The 20,491-nt window shown below is 27.0% G+C and overlaps 5 protein-coding genes across 5 annotated transcripts; 2 read left to right on the plus strand and 3 right to left on the minus strand.

Annotated features, from left to right (window-relative positions):
* Window positions 1-264: 264 nt before the first annotated feature.
* MKS88_000886 (uncharacterized protein) lies at window positions 265-9,768 on the minus strand (the record flags this gene model as incomplete). The annotated part of the gene is made up of 7 exons (XM_067219528.1): window positions 265-290; window positions 437-527; window positions 836-949; window positions 1,438-8,567; window positions 8,700-8,760; window positions 9,194-9,578; window positions 9,746-9,768. The coding sequence occupies 7 exons, from the start codon at window positions 9,766-9,768 to the stop codon at window positions 265-267; spliced, it is 7,830 nt and encodes a 2,609-aa protein (XP_067075254.1).
* A 1,340-nt stretch (window positions 9,769-11,108) lies between these two features.
* On the minus strand, window positions 11,109-12,509 carry MKS88_000887 (uncharacterized protein; the record flags this gene model as incomplete). The annotated part of the gene is made up of 1 exon (XM_067219529.1): window positions 11,109-12,509. One exon carries the CDS (start codon window positions 12,507-12,509, stop codon window positions 11,109-11,111), a length of 1,401 nt encoding a protein of 466 aa, XP_067075255.1.
* Window positions 12,510-13,232: 723 nt separating this feature from the next.
* On the plus strand, window positions 13,233-14,373 carry MKS88_000888 (methyltransferase; the record flags this gene model as incomplete). The annotated part of the gene is made up of 2 exons (XM_067219531.1): window positions 13,233-13,259; window positions 13,435-14,373. The coding sequence occupies 2 exons, from the start codon at window positions 13,233-13,235 to the stop codon at window positions 14,371-14,373; spliced, it is 966 nt and encodes a 321-aa protein (XP_067075256.1).
* A 399-nt stretch (window positions 14,374-14,772) lies between these two features.
* MKS88_000889 (peptidyl-tRNA hydrolase 2) lies at window positions 14,773-16,165 on the minus strand (the record flags this gene model as incomplete). The annotated part of the gene is made up of 5 exons (XM_067219532.1): window positions 14,773-14,822; window positions 15,137-15,188; window positions 15,397-15,471; window positions 15,573-15,751; window positions 15,943-16,165. The coding sequence occupies 5 exons, from the start codon at window positions 16,163-16,165 to the stop codon at window positions 14,773-14,775; spliced, it is 579 nt and encodes a 192-aa protein (XP_067075257.1).
* A 1,689-nt stretch (window positions 16,166-17,854) lies between these two features.
* MKS88_000890 (transcription factor) lies at window positions 17,855-20,092 on the plus strand (the record flags this gene model as incomplete). The annotated part of the gene is made up of 1 exon (XM_067219533.1): window positions 17,855-20,092. One exon carries the CDS (start codon window positions 17,855-17,857, stop codon window positions 20,090-20,092), a length of 2,238 nt encoding a protein of 745 aa, XP_067075258.1.
* Between the last annotated feature and the right edge of the window lie 399 nt (window positions 20,093-20,491).

Consider the following 20,491-nt stretch of genomic DNA (forward strand, 5'->3'; position numbering starts at 1 on the left):
CGAATAATAATAGAACAAGCCTATATAATACAAAAAAATTGTTTAAGTTTTAGAATCGCTAACAATAATGCACATATATGAAAGTACAAAAAAAATCAAACACTTTAATTTCACTTAGGAAAAGTTCAGAACGTTAAGATGATATACTTGCTTCGTCATTATACGCAAACGTTTAAAAGGGAAGAAGTGACTCATTTATATATATATATAGACATATATGTATGTACATGTATATATGCAAGTAGCCTTATTCTGAAAATGCGGCTAGAGCGTACCCATTATAATATTACCTGCAAAATGAAAAATGCATTTTGTTTAATTGAAAAACGTCCTCTTTAAAAAAGTGCATATATGTATGTATATATATATATATATATGTTTGTACATACGCATCTACACGTGTACATTTGTACACACATATTTGTACAGGCGTTACCATTCAATTCGTAGAGCTCATCATTTGAGCTGCTAGTCTCGAATGCATATTTCTTATTTCGGCTTAAGTTGTATGCCTTCAATTCTACAGGCTGTAAAAGGAAAGAATTTAGGAAACAGGAAATAAATAAATTAATTAATAAGTAAATTAATTAATAAGTAAATTAATTAATAAGTAAATTAATAAATAAATAAATTAATTAGTAAATAAAAAATAAAATAAAAATAAAAGGCCTACATTAAATAATTAAAATGTATTTTATTCAAATACATATGTGTACATTTCACTCAGTGAACAATTTAGAGACAGTATGTAAAATGTCTAAAAAGAGTTTTTGTTCTCATATGTTTTTCTTTTTTTTTTTAAATGAATTCGTAAACATTTAGCTTAATATATTACGGCTTGGAAAGTTCTGCTGTAGATTCTTATTAACTCCTTTTTTAAAAAAGCCCTTTCTCGTCGACAGGAAATAATCAATTTAAAGTATTCCTTGGAATCATTTTCACATAATGCCTAAAATGGATACAAAAAATAAAATATAGTAAAATAAAATAAAATAGTTTTGAAGCGCTTTATGAACTTTTTTTTTAATTGAGATGTTAGGTTAGAACATGGATAAATGGGCATATATGTGGGGGTGCACAAATATGCATTTACGAATATATGAATTTATATACGTATTTACGCAATTACATATTTGCTTATATATAAGCGGTAGTATAAACCAAAGGGGACAAGTTACATAAAAGTCAACACTAATTTTGATGTGATAGCGAAAACAGCTTTTCATGCACATTATTGCCTTTGTCCTTTTTCGTCTTTCCTTTTTCGTCTTTCCTTTTTCGTCTTTCCTTTTTCGTCTTTCCTTTTTCGTCTTTCCTTTTTCGTCATTCCTTTTTCGTCTTTCCTTTTTCCCTTTTCTCTTTCCACTTTTCATTTTTTCTTTTTCATTTTTTCCCCATTTTCCCCTTTTATAAGAGAAAAAAGGAGCACACACTTACGTCGATCTTTTTGAAGGCATCAGAACTTAAGCAAATTCCATTCGTGTGAGATGTAAAGTAACATGGAAAGGTGTCAGTCTTACAATTATTTTCAATTGTCTTCATATTACTAGAAGAATAAATAGTTACCTTCATGTTAAAATTTCCTTTCATATTCACGCGTTTTATATTAAAATAGTGTAGATATACTGTTATTATATTTATCTTGATGGTTAAAAACTGTTCAACCACCTTATTCTTCCTTTTGTTAGAAAAAATGCTGTCTTTTCTTTCAGTAAAGATTGCATTTTTTTTTTTGCCAGATATCAACTCCTCTTTTGTCGATTCATTGTTCATTTTAACTTCTTCCTCCTTACTTTCCATATTTTGTAAATTTTCTAAATCTTCGTAAGAATATTCTATTATGTTGTTGTTACTTGAATAAAGTGTACGCTTTACTTGAATTATTTTTTTTAATTTGTCAGTAAAGCTGTCACTTTTTATTTCATTATTTGACCATTTAAATATTTTTTCTTTTTTTTCATTTAGAATGGGTTGTTCATTAAAATCGTTTGCATGTTTCTCATTTAAATTAAAGCTGGTTATTGTTTTTTTTGTTATAATTTTTGGAAATTTTAATTTTTCCCCATTATGTTTCTCACAAGTGGTAATATTAACATCCGCATTAGAAGTTGTAGCAGCCAAAGTAGCCATGCGACTATTTTTTTTTTTTTTTGCGTCATATAATATTTTTGGGGTAACATGGGACTGGTTTTCACTACTTTCATTGTAACTTAAAATTGAAAACTGGTCTTTTTCCGTAAGTTCGCCAAAATTGTACTTTTTTTCCATTTTTTCTAGTTTTTCCCTTTCTTCCTTTTTTTGCTTCTTTTCTTTATTCTTTTCATATTTCTTTTTTATTTTTTTTATTTTTCTTCTGTTTTCCTGTTTTTTCAAAAATGACATGTGTAAATTGGTAGAAGGGGGAAAATCTTTTTTTTTTCTTCTTCCTCTGCTTGTTTTCTCGCTTGTCTTACTTCTTCCTATGCTCATTTCCCCTCTTAATTTGCTTCTTCTCCCTTTGATACTGTGCATTTTTGTGCTAGGAATATCCTTTTTAAGGTACTGCTTTTCCACAAAAAATTCAAGTGTTCTCATAGATATATTTAAGCTTTTTAAATCAACATAATTTGAATATTTTCTTAGCTTTTTTTTACTTGTTAAAATTGGTACATCTGTTATTATGCCTGTTTTTTTTCCATATAAAAAGGAGGCATTCAAATTGTGAAAATCCTTTTCACTCCCCCTCCCATTGGTATAACCCTCTTGTTTACTTAATTTCTTCACCTGTTCCGATATATTTTTTTCATTTATATTTTCTTTGTTTAAACTATTGAACATGATGTTACCTGTTTTATTTTGGGAACGTGAAGTTTCTACTTTCTTTTTGATCCTTTTTTTTTTGGAAATGCTTTCATTATCATGCCAGTTTTTTAAAGAACTACCTTTTATCATTAGATTGGAATAAACTTGTCCCCCTCTCTCAATCGGTTTAGAAAATAAAGTTTTATCTTTTTTCTCTTCTTCCTCTTTCCCTGTAAAGTGTAATATTGAATATGTCTTATTAGACCCCCCTATACCTTTATCCCATTCTCCCCTATCCTTTATATTGTTACTATGTTGTATTAAATCAGGGGTGATATTTCTCTTTTTTTGACCATCATCATATCTAATCTTACTTACAAAATTATACTTATTTCCCTCTTTTTTAGCCAAACACCCTAAAATGGTTTCTTCCCCTTTTGAATTCGATGCAAACGACATGTTTAATTTGTTTAATCTGCTTAACTTGCTTAATCTGCTTAAACTGTTTAATCTGCTTAACCTGCCTAATCTGCTTAACCTGCCTAATCTGCTTAAACTGTTTAATCTGCTTAACCTGCTTAATCTGCTTAAACTGTTTAATCTGCTGAGGCACTTTCCCTTTTTATACATACGTTTCTCCTTTCTTCTTCTCTTTTTTTCTTTTAAATTTTCTTTCGAAAATTTATGGAATTCTTTTGCAAAAATAGGAGAAACTCGTTCATATAAATATTCATTTTCCTCATTAAGCCAATTTGGGTATATTCTTATCGTATCTTTCTTAAGTTTACATTTTTCATATATACCCTCTACTTTCGCTTTTTCTCCTGTAAGGTTTTTCCCATCTTTGTCTCTTTTTCTTGTATTTTCTTCTTCGTAAAGTATTTTAGAATATATCCCCGTTTTATTGCCATTCATTTCTTCTTTATTTACTGGATATACTTTATTAAAAGCATTTCTTTCAGAAACGTGCACAATGCTGTCGACTATTCCAGGGATCAGTTTGTTATTTTTATCCATACTACAGTTACTACTGTCGTTATTACTTACGCTACCATTAATATCTTTTTTTTTATGATATATTTTAGTTTTATATTTGTCCTTCTCCTTGTGCAACTCTTCACCCTTAGGAAGACCCTCACGCGTAGATTTGTCCCTCTCAAGGGTAGTCTCTTCCCTCTCATGGGTAGTCTCTTCCCTCTCATGGGTAGTCTCTTCCCTCTCATGGGTAGTCTCTTCCCTCTCATGGGTAGTCTCTTCCCTCTCATGGGTAGTCTCTTCCCTCTCATGGGTAGTCTCTTCCCTCTCACGGTAGTGCTTTATAAAGTTTTCACTTTCGTCAATGGAAACAACTCTATCATTGTCAAAACAACTTGTTATTTTTTTTCCTTCCACCCCTTTCTTAACATCCTTGTAATTTCTGTTGTTCCTCTTTTCACTTTCAAAAGGGTCCAATGAACTATAGCTGTCACTGTTTTGACCTTTAATAACATGGCTAATATTTTCTTTCCCCTTAGAGCTAATTTTTTTAAAACCTGCCGTTAAAGAGTTTTTTAATTGTCCGTAACGGATAATTTCGTCTTGGATATTATTCGTGCTTTTCCCCTTACATATATACACTTCATTAACTTTTGGTAACGTTTCATTTTTTATGGTAAAATTTTCATTTATCTTCTTGTCATTCGACAATTTTGTAGTGGAAATGTTTATATCAGTTGAGCTTTTCACTCTTCTTGGACTTTTTAATTTGTTTGTTTCTTTTAAAAATACTTCCTTTTTCTTCTCTTTTTCCATAGAGTTTCTTATTACCACACTATATTGCTCGATATTTGTAGAGTATTTGTTTTTTTCAAAATATTTACTCTCACAAGTAAAATCATCTACTTTTAACGCTTGTTTTGGCAAGGGTGAAGTTACATCATATGTACTAGTTCCATTTTCATATTGTTCTTCTCTTCTATTTAATAAAAGCATATCTCTATTGAAATTATGCTTCAATGTGTTCTTCCTACTTAAAGGGGAAAAAGCAGTGTTTTTTCCCCCCTTTTTTGAAAATACTATCATTTTTGTAGGTAATTTTATACTACCTCCCCCTCCGTTACACACTTTATTATAGGTATCACGTTTAGATAATAAATTCGATTTTTTTCCAAATGTATAAACATTTCTTTTTTCTAATTCCTTAACTGCCCTAATGCTGTTATTATTGTATGGAGTAAATTTGTTCTTATGCGTGTTTTTACCCCAATTATTCTTTACAATTCTACTTATATTGAAAGAGACATTTTTTTTCCCCTCCTTCTCCGCTGTTGTATTAAATGTTATCATTTTATATGGCTCAAGATTGTTCGAAAATCTTTTCATATTTGGAAATGGAATAAATGTATCTACAAGATTGTAATCATATTTTTCATTAGTTTCTTCTTTGTATACATCACAAAAATTATATATTTTCTCAATTCTTGAAAATAGCTGTTTCTCCTTTTCAATTGATTCTTTTAATTTAAGTGTGCTCTTCATATTAGTTGTCAATTCGACCTTATATCTTACTTTTATATGTTTATCTACTTTTTCCTTATTTTCTTCAAAGTTTCTTATTATTAACATAGTTAGAGGCAAGCTTTTTGGAGCTTTGTCCAAATAAATTTTGTCCATTTTTTTTATAGGTTTCGTATAACTTGTTAGGTCTATATTTTGCGTCTTCAGTTCTTCTCTCTCTATTTTATTACACCTTTTTTTACTACCCATTTTTTGTATTTTTTTTTTAACATTTTGTTTGTTTGATCTTTTTTTTTTTTTTTTTACAACAAGATAATCGTCACTTTTGTTGTATGTCCTTTTTGCCTTTACATGTTTAGAAAATATTTTTAATATGTTTTCTATTTCATTATCGTACTTTTTCTTTTTCAAAACTTTGTACATTTCTTCATGCATAATAAAAGCCCTTTTTGTAAAATTATCTCGAACACTATTCTCTAAAGATGAGCTTATCAGTACTTTTGTTCCCCCTACACCACCAGGTACTAATTTATTATGTAATAGTACATCTGTATGTAATTTGTTATTACTCCTTATTAAATCTTTTGTATTATCATCCGAATAGACAACATTACTTTTGATTATGCTGCTCTCTTTTGGAATATTACCAATTGCTGTAAAATTTCCTTCTTCATGTTTTTCTCTATAACTAGAATAGTCATAACAATACTGTTCGTTCTTTTGCACACAACATTGCTCTTCGCTTGATTTTCCTATATACATTTTACTGTAGAAATTTATATAACTTTCCCTTCTGTTACTATAATGAATCTCGGATGATGATGAACTCAAGTGCGAACTCTCATCGTCTCCGTAGTACTGTTCATCTGCTACCTTGTCATATTCATTCATATACAATAACGAATTTGTAGAAATGGTTCTATAACTCTTTGCATTATCTATATTGCCCCTACTTTTAGTATTTTCTTTCCTCAATTTTTCATAATTAACAATGCCATAATAAAAATTTCCTTTTCCATTTTTGCTGTTTTTAGGTTTTATTTTTTTTTCTCTATCATTATCATCATCATCATAGTAATCACTGTTAGTAGTTCCTTCTTCGATATTTACATTTATATCATTTCTTTTCCTCTTTTCAATAATTCTTCTAAACTGCGTATTAGTATATATGTTCTCCTTTGAATATATATCAAGAGTATTTTTACATGCTCTTCTTGTCTTCCATTCACTGACATGTCTATCTCTATCGTAATTCTTCTCACTTCTTTCAAGACTGTATATTTCACTACCTTTCCGGTCTTCCCCGCTTTCACGATCTGCTTTTCCCCACACAACTTCTTCATTTTGTTTCACTTTTTCGTTCCATTCGTTATTCAAATTCATCTTTTCATGTGATATGCTATTACTCTTAATATGGATACTATCTGTAGAAGATTTGAAAATATTTAAAATTCCGTAACTTCTTTTTCCCCTGTTCTTTTCACTTCTACCATTAGTATGAAGCTTAGTATATGCCTTTCTGCCACTTTTGTAATCTTTATCATAGTTCAATTTTTCAATATCATTGCTTCCGCTTTTTTCTTCCACACACATTACTGAGAAGGTTTCCATATTTGAAAACCTTGGACTCACATATTTATTTGTTTCCATATTGTTATCTTCATCGTGCATATAATGATAACTGTCCTTTTTTTTCTTCTTCTTCATTGATATGTTTTCCTTCTTCTTTTTTGTTTTTTTTTTGAAATTTCCCTTTTCTATTATTTCTCCTTTGGGCTTATTCATATCAAAGTAATAGTCTAATTGTTTGTTCTCAAATTTATGCTTTTCATACAGGAGAATTTTTTTTTTTTCCGCTTCGTATGATGACTCTGTCCAATTTTTTTTCTCATTTATCATTTTGTTTTTTTCTACTACTTTTTTCCCTAATTTTCTATTGTCTGGTTTTGTTCCTCCTTTTTTTTTCCTACACTTCTGCCTTTTATCTGGTCTCTTTTTAGAAAATGATTGTTTCCTTTCGTGCGTCATTTTATTCATACTTGGTATTTTTTTATTGTACCATTTTATTATCCGCGAAACACTTGCTGCAGATTTATAAAATTTCTTTTTTGTTTCATACTCACTTTTTTTCTCATTTTTATTAGAAAAATTTAAGATATCCTTATTATGGCTTTCCCAAGACGTATGTGTATCATCATCATTATGGTCTTCACGGTGTAAATTTGTTTGAGTTAGTTTATTTCCTAGTTCTACTTTATTTAATTTGTTGACTATGTATTCCTTCGCTTTATTCTTCTGTACGTTTACGGATGTAGTACTTCCTTCACTGTCAGTGACAAGATCAATCTTTTCCTTAACAGTGTAAAGTATACCTTTAAAACTTTTATTACTTTTATTTTCTAGGTTTCTCTGGTAATTATTTAAAATTATATTTTCTGCCTCCATTTTTCGTTTATCACCTTGTCCAGGTAAATCTAAGTTTTTAATGATATTATTCTTATTCGACCTATTTATCTTATTAGACCTATTTATCTTATTCGACTTATTCACCTCATTCAACTTGCACAACTTACTTAAATTTTGTTGACTCTCTAAAAAGGATTTATTATGCGTCAATTTCAACTTTGTTCTGTTAAATCGTTCACTATTGTAGAATAATTCGGAAGTATATTTTATCATACCTTTCTTAGTTCTACTTACGGTAGTATTGTCACTATTAGGTGAAACATAAATAACATGTTCGTTCTTACTATTATCTAAATCACTACTAAATTCTTTTGATATATTATTTACTCTTTTTTCTTTTTCTATATGTATATTACCCTTATTAAGCTCTTTATGATTACCATAATTTTTTGTCTTTTGTTTTAAATCTGTTTCTTTTTTCTCACAACTTAATACTAAGGGTATTTTCTTCTTGTTTGAATCAAAATATGTATTTTTGTTTTTAATATTTATAAATTGCTTATTTGGAATTTCCTTCTTCATATTTCTGAAAAATTTATCTTTTCTATCTGTTTTTATATAATTTCTAGAATTTTCATTCATGAGTTTAAAAGCTGATCTATTTTCTCTCTTTGCAGAGAGATTTACATCTGCACTTACGTATATGTATTCTTTATCTTGATTACTAAAAATTTCAGGAATACATTTCTTATTATTTGAATAGGGAGGAGCATAAGTTCTTTCCCCCAAATGAAACAAAGACTGTTGAATTTTATTCTTCTCATTCAATTTACAGTTGTTTTTCCTCAAAATGCTGATATCCGAGTGGCGATTATCTGGCGTGTCTTCAGAGGAACCTATATATGTATGTATATATATATATGCATATGTATAGATGTATGTGCACAAATTATATAAATGCTTGATAAAGTAAAATTTCCGTATGGTTAATATATAGTCTTTTTTCAAGTAATTACATGACATTCTATTGTTAGGAATGCCTTCATTTTCGCTAGTACTTTCCTTCAGTTTAAAATCCTAGGAAGAACAGAATATTTTTGAATAATTCTTATGTTAATTCATATGGATGTATATGTATATGTAACCATATTGACAATTTCATAGAGTCTTATTTTTTTCTTAAATAGGATAAATACTTTTACGGGTAAAATATGCACATTAATATATTATCTCTCCTTATGTCTTATTAGGTAATTTTTATAATTTAAACAGATATAAGAACTATTTAATGTACGATGTCATTTCTAATATATATACATATACACATGTGTGTATGCGTATATATATACATGCATCTATGTATAACTACCGTATATAAATTTAAAAAAAAAAATATATAATATAGAATATAATTTCTACGTGACGTATTTCATAACTCTGTATACTTATAATTCTGTTATTTAAGTTCTTTCTCCCCTTTTTAGTTTTTATTTTTTTCTATGTAGTTTACTTTGTCGTCCGTTGTAGAGTTTTCAAATAACAAATTCTCATCAAAATATTTTACTCTGAGTTTATTATAATACTCACATAAGTCATTAATGAATTTTCTCTTAACATTTTTAATGAATAATGTTCTGTCATCATTTTTTTTAAGTTCTTTGAAGCATCCAAAATTTTCTGTGCAACAGAACCTGTTTTTATTATATTTCTCTTTAAGACAGAAGTTATCCTTATTAAATGGTTTAAGCCATTGTTCAGTATTAGCTATATCAGAAAAGGGTTCATTCAAAGTAGCTAATGCATCGTTTTCATAATAACTCTCATTATTATGTATCCTAGTTATTAAACCGTTACAGTTTATTTCATTTGACTTTTCTTCTCCCTTGTATGAAGTTCTTTTGGGGTGTAAATTATGAAATGCCAAGTCAAAGATATGGTCAACATACTTTTTCCTTTTGTCATGTACCTATAAATAAGTATACATATATATATATATATATATATATATATATATATATATATACATACGTATACAAATATACATGTGGGCATATATGGATACTTTAACTCGCTTTTCTTTCCCATTTGAACTTTAAAATTTTGCACACCTTATGGCTGGCTTGTAATATACCTATATAACAAAGCAAAAATGTGTGAATAAACGGCTTGAACAGATTTGTAAAAAAAATGTTTTCATACTTTTTAAGTTTTCATATAGAAAGGGAGAATCTTCACTGAAAGAAATAAAGAGTTTAAGAAGAATAAATAATATAAAATTTTATATTTTTAATTTATGTGTAAGTTAATTTATTTTGCTCTTTTTTTAACGAGCTTAATATATGCTTCCTTTTTTTTAACATTTATTTTTTTGTTTACTCGAAGCTCATTGTTGAGAGAATTATAGACACAACTAAAAGTGCTAATGTAACTTAATGTTTTTCCAAAAGCAAAAGAACAAACATAAACAAATGTTATTTTAGTTTATAAATTATAATATTAACAAAAAACATATTATCTTTTTTAAAAATAATACAATGAAATAGATATTAAAAAATAAAATAAAAATACTTATATACATATATATATATATACATACATACATACATACATACATACACACATACATACATACATACATACAAACACACATACAATCGAACACCCACACATTAATACAGCTAGAAATAAAAAAAAAAAAAAATTCATACATACATACGAACATCCGCACACTTTAAAATAGCTAGATATAAAAAAAAAAAAAAAAAATTCTGAACGTTCAGAATATGTTAACGTTGTTTCATATTACATTTAAAAATTAACAAAATGTCTGACCGTCCATTTTAACTATTTCGAAATTTCAACATCTAAAATATAAATACTGTAATACACCTTTTTGTATATATTTACCATTTTGTGAGTAAAGAAGGAAATAAAATATTTAACCATTTTGTTATACTAATTTTCCTTATATATATGTATGTATGTATGTATATAGATTTTATTTTCTCTACTGTTCTTTTTTTTTTTTTTTATATTTTATTCTTTTTAACCTTCATTTTATTACTCTTAAAGAATACAGTTCATAATTTTACACAAATAAATGAAAATTTTTTTTGAGAACTACAATACAAAAATTAGAGTAGCCATATGATCCATTGTTTACTTAAAAGTAGTTGTAAGCACAGATGAAATAAAAATTCAGCAAAATTATAACATAAAAAATGGTTGAATCTATAACTTAATTTTTAATTTACAAAAAAAAAAAAAAATAGAAAAAAAAAAATAATAAAATAAAAGTAATGCAATAAAAGTAATAAAATACAAATAAACAAACTAATTATATTTACAAAATAAAAGTCTTCTAAAAATAGTAAAAAATAAATGCTTACTCATCCAAGAGAAATACCTTGTTCCCCTATTCGTTTTTACAATTTAATTTGCTTAACCATATTTAACAATTCTGGTACAATGTTTTTAAAAGGTTCCGATATAAGAATACAATTTAAAATTGTATGCACTCGCGCAACACAAATTATTATGATATATACCATTTTTTTATAAGCTATGCAAGTTAAATAATTTGACAATATTCTCCCTACATAGTACATTAATCTTAAATTGTTTTTTATCTCATTATATAATTCTATCAGTAAATACTCATCATTCTGTTCTATAACATCATAAAATATGGATAAAACATAATGCAGCTTCTTTAAATAATGTTTACACATAAAAAAAAATTTCAATTTATGATATGTATTATAATTGCTGTTCAAATACTTTTTAAGAAACATATATTCATTAAATAAATTGTTTAGTATGTTTCTAAAGTTCGTTTTGTACGTAACAATAAAACATTTTACCTCAACACATTTAGATAAAACCAATTTAACTATGTCCTTACTAACATTATTGGTATGCCCTAATTTATTTTTGCATTTATATTTTCTTATTCTTCTTTCTTTCTTTACCTTTATGTCTGTTATATTATTCGTATGTAATTCAACTACACATTCTGAATTGCTCGATTTTTCTATTACATTATTTGTATCAGCACATATATGTACTGTTTTATTTTCATATGTATTCGTCGAATATTGTATTCTGAATATAGTATTAGACGAATTACGTACGAATTTTTCAGTTTTGTGGATGCTTTCTAGTGAGTTTGCTTTAACTATTTCCTTTTTTTTTTCCTGAAAGTTTGCCTCACATTTTTCTTCTAGTTTTGCTTCGTATTTCGCTTTGCATTCTACTTCATATATTTCTTCCAGCTCCGTTGGTTCATTTTCCTGACACGTGTCATTTTTAATTTTATGCCTTTTTTTAAGTATTTCCCCCTTTGTCCTTATTTCTTTTGTCATAGCCCCCTTTTTGTCGTCATGTCTAACACTTTTTTGCTCGTATTGCATATAAGTTCTATCCTTATTCTTATTTATTATTATTTTTTTTTTTTTCTTCTCCTTCCTTATATCTGTTTTGTTTCTTATTATTTTTGTTTTTTCTTTATTTTGTAAAATATTAATTTTTTCAGTGTTATGCTTCGTTTTTTCCTTTCTCTTTGCTCTCTTTTTAGTAACTCCAGATTTGTTGCTGACCCTCTTTGTAATATTTGTTTCTTCTTCATCGGTTTGTTTTACAATAGGGCATAAATTTTCCTGCTTTAATTTTCTACATTGTTCAGAATTTTTTCTTTTCTGTTTTTTGAACTTTATAAAATTCCTAACAGTATTGAAACAATTTTTCCTTTTCAGTATAAGTTTCTTTAAATTGCATAATGATAGTACTTGGTTTTTCCCACAAGTTTTTTTCTTACTTTTTGTCATATTTTTTTCTTACTTTTTGTCATGTTTTTTTCTTACTTTTTGTCATGTTTTTTTCTTACTTTTTGTCATGTTTTTTTCTTACTTTTTGTCATGTTTTTTTCTTACTTTTTGTCATATTTTTTTCTTACTTTTTGTCATATTTTTTTCTTACTTTTTGTCATATTTTTTTCTTACTTTTTGTCATGTTTTTTTCTTTTTTCTCTAATATAATTTGTAAAAATTAAAACGTCATAGGACTATGAAATAAAGGTCAAGTGAACATCATTTTTAAATATTAACCCTTTTTAATTTGAAGCTACCTTTTGAAATTAATAGAATATAAATATTTGAATATTGTATAAATAAACATTAAACAAAAAAAAGATTTCCAAGTAAAATAGCGAACAAGCTCTTCACAAGATAATCTACTATGATATTACATATATGTTTGCCCTAATGCACGGTTTTTACAATATACAATACATTCATATATATATGTATGTACGCATGTACCTCTGGATGTACATATATGTATATATCATGTTAATATATAGGCATATATAATTATTATATGCCTTCTGCGTATTATGGAACGTATATGCAGTAACTTCTGAATTTATAACAGGGAAAGGGGCATTAAATTAAGGATATATTTTGAAATTTTTTTTTTCCTGTTTGTAATTTTTTTGTATTATATTTATTTTGCGCACATACTGATGAATAGAAGGGAAGAAAAAAAAAAAAATGTTTACACTATCCTCTTTTAAGAAGGTTAAAGATAGGCACGCATATATATGTATATACCTCTTTGCACGTTTAGAAAATTGAAAAACCTGTACATGCAACACGTTTAAGGTTTATCCCTTATAATAGCATACTTTTCCAGTACCCCCAAAGCTAATATTTTCAGTATATTTAATTGTTTATGTATGTTTTTCCTTTTTAGCTGCTTATAGGCGTGACAAGTGCAAATGTTGGGGTGGTGTTAAGCTGTTTTTATGTCTTCAAAAAAAATAGACCTTTAAATGATAAAAGTATAAATGAACCAAGTGAAAATTTTCGAATTAAAACTTTTGACGAGCTAGCCAAAAACTACGATGAAAAAAATGATTTCATAGAAAAAATTACATCCATAAACAAATACAAAAAAAAGAACTTTCGAAAAGTGCATGGTGTGGTACTAGAAATAGGAGCAGGGACAGGAAGAAATTTTTCCTATTTAAAAAATATAGAAGCCTTAGTATGTGTTGAAAAAAGCGTAAAAATGTGTGAACAGATAAAGAAAAAATTGGAAAAAGAAAAACCAATTTACCCTGTTTATGTTATAAACAATGATATAAAAAATAGTCTTTTCAAATCTAATGTTTTTGACTGTGTTATTTCGTCTTTTACATTATGTTCTTTTGAACATGTGGACGAAAGTTTACAAAAAGTATTGGACATAATGAAACAAAATGGAAAATTTTATTTAATTGAAAGAGGTATTATTTATAACAAAATCATAAGATATATTTTAGAAAAACTGGATTTATACCCTAATAGGAAAATACCATGGGAATATGGCTATTATGAAAATAGAGACCCCTTAAATTTGTTAAAAAAAAATAACTTCAACATTGTTTTTAAACTTATAAAAAATGCTGGAAGTATTTACATAATAACAGCGAAGAAACATACTATCTCTTTATCTTATAGCCAAAGTAAACAATTTACTAAGGAAGAAAATAATACCAATACAGTTACACATAACCATAATATGCCAAGCGAAAATAATAGCAACAAAAAATATATTCAACAAACAGTTCAAAAGAAAACTTTTGATATTGATAATATTATATGCCAACAAAAGGGTATTCCCATTTATTACTATTATAAAAATGTTTAACAAAAGTTTAGAAATGTATGTAAAATTACGACTAGAAAAAAAAAAAAAAAAAAAAAAAATTAACACTTTTAGTTATACTAGATGAAATTTTATTCTTAAAAAAATATACATATTGCTAAATGCCCTTTTTTTTTTATGTTTTTTGTTTTTTTTCCTGTCTTTAAGAAATTATTTGTAAACTTTAAAAATAAAAAAGAAGAAACTGTTTATTTGGTTACTTCCATGATGCGAAAAAAAAAAAAAAGGTTACACATGGATAAAATATTATATATATATATATATATATATATATGTATACTCAAAGCAAACCAAAAAAAAAAGCAAAATTAATATGAGGGTAAAAAAAAAAAATGCAAACATTACTATACTTTTTAAAGGGTAATCATATATCTGTAACTTCTATAAAAGCTTAAGCTGCCCAGTTATATCGTTAACTACTTCATCTGGTACTATAAGGAAATAATGAAAAAAAAAAAAAAAAAAATTAACTTTTTAGAGAATACAAAAACCATATTTTACCACAAAAAAATTTTAAAATAACGTATTTTTTTTCACAATCTCAGTAGAATACTATCTTATGTATATATATACATAATATATATAAGTATATAAGTTTATACATAATATAAATATGTATATATGTTTATACATAATATATATATGTATATATGTTTATACATAATATATATATGTATATATGTTTATACATATATGCTTCAGTATAAAAATAAAAGTTCTAGTTTTTAACATATACTCATAATACCCGGTTCAATAGCTATAACTGTTTCCGTGTTTGGCTCAATTTGTGTTCTTCCCTTTAACGGAAAAAAAGATACAAACATATGTGCTAAAATACGTGTGTTCATGAATGCACAGAGGAATTGACATACATGTTGTCACACTAATGCATATATAAAGGAACACAAATGTAAAAACACACCAAATAGATAAACACATACATATAACGCAAACAAAATGTGCATATGTATGCCAAAATAAAAACATCACTGGCTTTGCTTGTACCGCGTCAATAATTATGGAGGTTATAAGGTTTTTCATTTTTGCCTTTCTCTCAATTTCATACATTTCTTCTGCGCTCTAAAAATAAAGAGATTTTTAATAGGGAATTAAAAAAAAAAAAATGAAATAAAATAAAAGCAAAACGAACCGAAGTAAACAAATAAATATTCGCGTCTTACTGATATTTTAAGAACTATTTTTTTTTGTCCCGTTTTTTTCCACACATCGAAGTACGTCAAGGCACTTTGAGAGTTTCCGCTATTTTTAAGTTGATTTTTTCTTTTTAGCATTTTCTCGTAAACTGATAAGCATGCATGACAACACTGCGAACATATTTTTCCTTTGTTCATTTTTATATCTGGTAAAGAAGCACCAGCAATATAAAAAAAAAAAAAAAAAAAAAAATGCAATAGTGTTAGAGAAACAAAAAAATGTGTAGGATAGTTGGCGGAAAAAAAAAAGAATGATAATTAAAATTAGATGGAAGGGAAATGGCTAATAATGGGGAAGGGGGGAAATATAGCACTAAAAAACATGCTTGCATTTTACCTGTCCTAACACAGAATACCATTTTACACTCAAGGTTATATATTGAATCAATATTTAAACAAGTTTCCTTTACTTTTAAAGCACTTCTTTTTATTTCCTTTAAGTACTTAATCAATATGCCGAGTAAAAACCCACATATAAAGGTAAAGAACATAGTAAGGGTACTATCATATCTATCATTTTTTAAATTACTTAAATTTAGCTCATAGCTCTCTGAATTCATAAGTCTTAAATTCTGGAAAATGATATATGTAACCGGTAAAGAGGTACATAAAAAAGATGATCACTCAAATCAAGAATACTCGAAATGTGCTATATGCCGACGGTGCGTATTACGCGGTATGTACTGTGTGGTGAGTTCTATAAAGTATGTACTATGAAGCATGTAATATTTATTCGAAAAAAAAAAAAAAATGGAAAGGTTGAAAACACACTACATAAAGCCATAGTATTATACATACATAATTTTATGTAATTTTTCGCAGCACAAAAATTTGCACAATTTGCACAAGTATAAACTTGTATGCATATATGCAACTCAGTTTTAACTAATTTTTCGATATTACGTAAGAATAAAATTTCTCAGCCACAGCATAAACATTTTACACGTTAATTACTTATCTAAACCAAAAAAAAAAAAAAAAACATACATATATATATATATATATATACATGTATATATGCAGTTACACGCATTTATAAGCAATAAGCTTATTTACTTTCAAGTTAATCTGTACATATTTTTCTTCATTTACACAATATTTCCCTCCCCATTTAACATAGTAAGTTGAAGAGCTATAATTAATGGGATTAAAAACTAGGCAATACCAAAAAGAAAAAAAAAAAAATAATAATTAAATAAAAAGCGCTTTAGAGACCCCAGGAAATCAAAATTACCGAACAGGTAAAAAAACAAAATACGCGAATAAACGGTATATTAAATTAGTTGTTTATACGCGTATTTATTAAGTATAATTATACATATCATTTTTTTTTTTTTTTTTTTTTTTTTTTCTCCGCCTGAGTAACCTACAATAATTTTTGCAAATTTTAAAACACCGTTTATGTTACATAAAGTTTCATGCATATCGTTATATATATATACGCATATACGTAAGATTTAAAGAAAAAAAAAATTATATTCTTTTTTTTTAGCATTGTTTGTTTTACAGCTGTATGTTATTGTACAAATATTCACATTAAAATATACCTTTTTTGTTGTTTTATTAAAAATATTCGTTGTTCGTTGTTTGTTGTTTTTTTTTTTTTTTTTTTTTTTTAATCTACTAATATATAATTTTTGTTTGAAATGGAAATAAATATATATTATTGTTTTTGTCATAATATGACATATTACTTGAAGATATTTTAATCTTTTATAAATAATAATTTGTTCTTTTCGTTCTTTCTGTAATTAATTTTTTTATATAAGTCCATTTTGGCCTTCTATACATACATACATACATACGTACGTACGTAAATAATAAATACATATGTAAATACATACGTAAACATATACGTATATACATCATGTATGTAGATACATGTGCAACATACGTACAACACCTGAGCATTTCACCATTTTTATCGTTTCTGTGAATGAGCTAAAATTTGTATTATAATATGGAATAAATTATAAATAGATATCTCTCTTTGTAGGCTTTAAAAAAAAATAAAGAAAAAAGGAGAGAAGCAGAAACAAAAGTATATAAAGAAGGTATAAAGAAAAGCGATAGGGAAAATATTGGAACAATTGTAAATTACAGACACATTGAAAATTTTATCTTTCCTTCATTCAAATATATGTAAAAATATATATATAAATATATACATATATATATATATATGTATATGCGTTTATATGTGTATATATTTGTGGGTATAGTTATATGTACATGTATACCTAAGTAAAATGAATTTTGAAAGAGAAAAAAAAAGGGGTAGTGTGCAGCATGAGGTATTAGTAAAAAATGAATTTTATGCAAATACTAGTAAAATAGGGGAAAACAGAAAAGGCGAAAATTACGATAAATATGAAAGGAACCAGGACAAAGAAAATGGAGTGAATAATAATAGCTTATCTCCATTAATTGCTGCACATAATTATTTTGAAAATAAATTTAATAATGAGGATACCTCAACAAAGAAAAAAAAAAAAAAAAAAAAGAGAAGTGAAAGAGAAGGAATAGGACTAGGAGAAAGAGATGACAAAGAAAACGAAATTGATAACACGAACGAGAATGACAAACTCATGGAATGTGTATCATCCCGTGGGTTAACAGGGAATACATTAAATTTTGTAAAAACGGAGATGAACAACTCACCAAGTAAAACAGTAAGTTATGTAATGAAAGAACAAAGGAAAATAAAAAACGAAAAAGCGTATACTACTAATGAGAATACAGAGGAATGGAATAGAATGAATGGAAGAAATAGGGTAAAGGAAGAAATAGGGGAGAAGGAAAAGAAAGAAAAGAGTTTAAATATGATAGAAATAATGACAGAAAAAGGAAAAATAAAAGATGAAACAAGAGAGCAGAGAATGGAAGATGAGAAAAGACAACAGGAAAAAAGGGAGAAGAAAAAGATAGAAAAAGAGAATAAAAGAGAGCAGAAAAGGATCGAAAAAGAGAAAAGGAAAGAGGAAAATAGGGAGCCGAGAACGGAAGATGAGAAAGGAAAGGAGGAAAAAGGCAAGCAGGAAAAGACAGAAAAAGAAAATACAAAAGAGGAAAGAAAGAGGAAGAAAAGAGAGCAGAAAAGGATGGAAAAAGAGAAAAGGGAAGAGGAAAACAGGGAGAAGGAAAGGATCGAAAAAGAGAAAAAAAAGGAGATGAGGAGGATAGAAAAAGAGAAAAAAAAGGAGATGAGGAGAATAGAAAAAGAGAAAAAAAAGGAGATTAGGAGGATAGAAAAAGAGGAAAAGATGGTGCAGGATCTGATAGAAAAGGAAGAAAAAATGATGGAGAAGATGATGGAAAAAAGGATAGAGGAAGAGAAAAAAAAGATAGAAGAAGAGAAAAAAAAGATAGAAAAAGAGGAAAAGTTGAATAAAAAAAGAGAGCATAAAAGGATTGAAAAAGAAAAAAGTAAAGAGTTGAGAAGGATAGAAAAAGAGAAAAAAAAAGAAAAAAAAAAAGAGAAAAAAAAAGAGGAAAAAAGAGAGCAAGAAGAGAAAGAAAAGGAAGAAGAGAAGAAGCGAATAGAAATGCAAATACAGAAAGAAAAGGAAAAAAGGAAACAAATGGAAATACAAATACAGAAAAAGTTGGAAAAAAAAAAGAAGCAGATAGAGGTAGAACAAGAGTTGCAAATACAAAGGGAAGAGAAAGAAAAAAAGATATTAAAAAAAAAGAAAAAGATGAAAGACAAAAAAGAAAGAAAGAAGAAAAGGGAGGAAGAAAAGAGGGTGAAAAAGATGTATAAAGAAATGAACAAAGAGTTAGAAGTAAAGAAGGAAAAAAGGAAGGAAATGAAAAAAGTACGTTTTGATGTGGATCAGGTAACATCAGAAGCCCTTCTAAACTACTTTATTGAATCGCACAGGAACAAAATAAGCATAGAAAATGATGAATTATGTCAATTAGTAACAGGAAAGAAATTTTCGGATATAGAAAGATTAGTGAAAAATGCAACAGAAATAACACATCGTTCTTTAATGATTAAGAATATTCAAAATGAAAAATCAAAGTATTGTAAGTATTGTGGATATATATATAATTATGATGATTATATATATTTGTTTATAAAATGTTTCAGTTTGTTAAAACTAGAAAATAATAGTATGCAAGACTTCTATGATAATACTATTAAATGTGTTTATTGTGGTTATGTAATAGATGATATAGATATAGATAATCAAAATAATAATAAAGATACATATATTGAAGTATGTTCATATAGAGAAAAATATATATATGATCAAAATAAAAAAAATTATTGGAAAAATAAAATTGCTTCATTCGATAAAAATACATTATTATTTAAAGAAGATAATCATAGTGCTTATAATATATCTTACGAAAAGTGTACTGACTGTGGTAACGATTTTTTGTATTTTATAAATATTCAAACAAGAAGTGCGGACGAAGGGTCAACTATTATTTATTTTTGCCCCAACTGCAAAAAACAAACAACTGTTAATAATTAGCATTATGTATATCGAAATTTGTATTTGACTTTTTATTTATTTTTTAATTTTTATTGCATTTTGAATGAGGAAGGCTTAAGTTTTGCGCCACCGCAATTCTATATATACATGTGTGTATATGCATATATATATATATATATATATATATGTGCGTGTGGGGGGATTATATATACTATTCGGATAAGCATACCTTTAACAATTACATATTTAATTGTCAGTGATACATTCTTAATTACATTGCTAATAACTTCATATGTAGAATGTAAAATGCATTTATATATGATGGGTAACTATCAAAATATACTTTTCCGTTTATTCTTCCATTTATATATGCATACCATCCTTTTTGAATATCACTTATGACAACGCATTTTGTTGCGAGTAGCACGTTACGTATGT

The sequence above is a fragment of the Plasmodium brasilianum genome, chromosome 3 (assembly GCF_023973825.1).
Source record: "Plasmodium brasilianum strain Bolivian I chromosome 3, whole genome shotgun sequence".
NCBI lineage: Eukaryota > Apicomplexa > Aconoidasida > Haemosporida > Plasmodiidae > Plasmodium > Plasmodium brasilianum.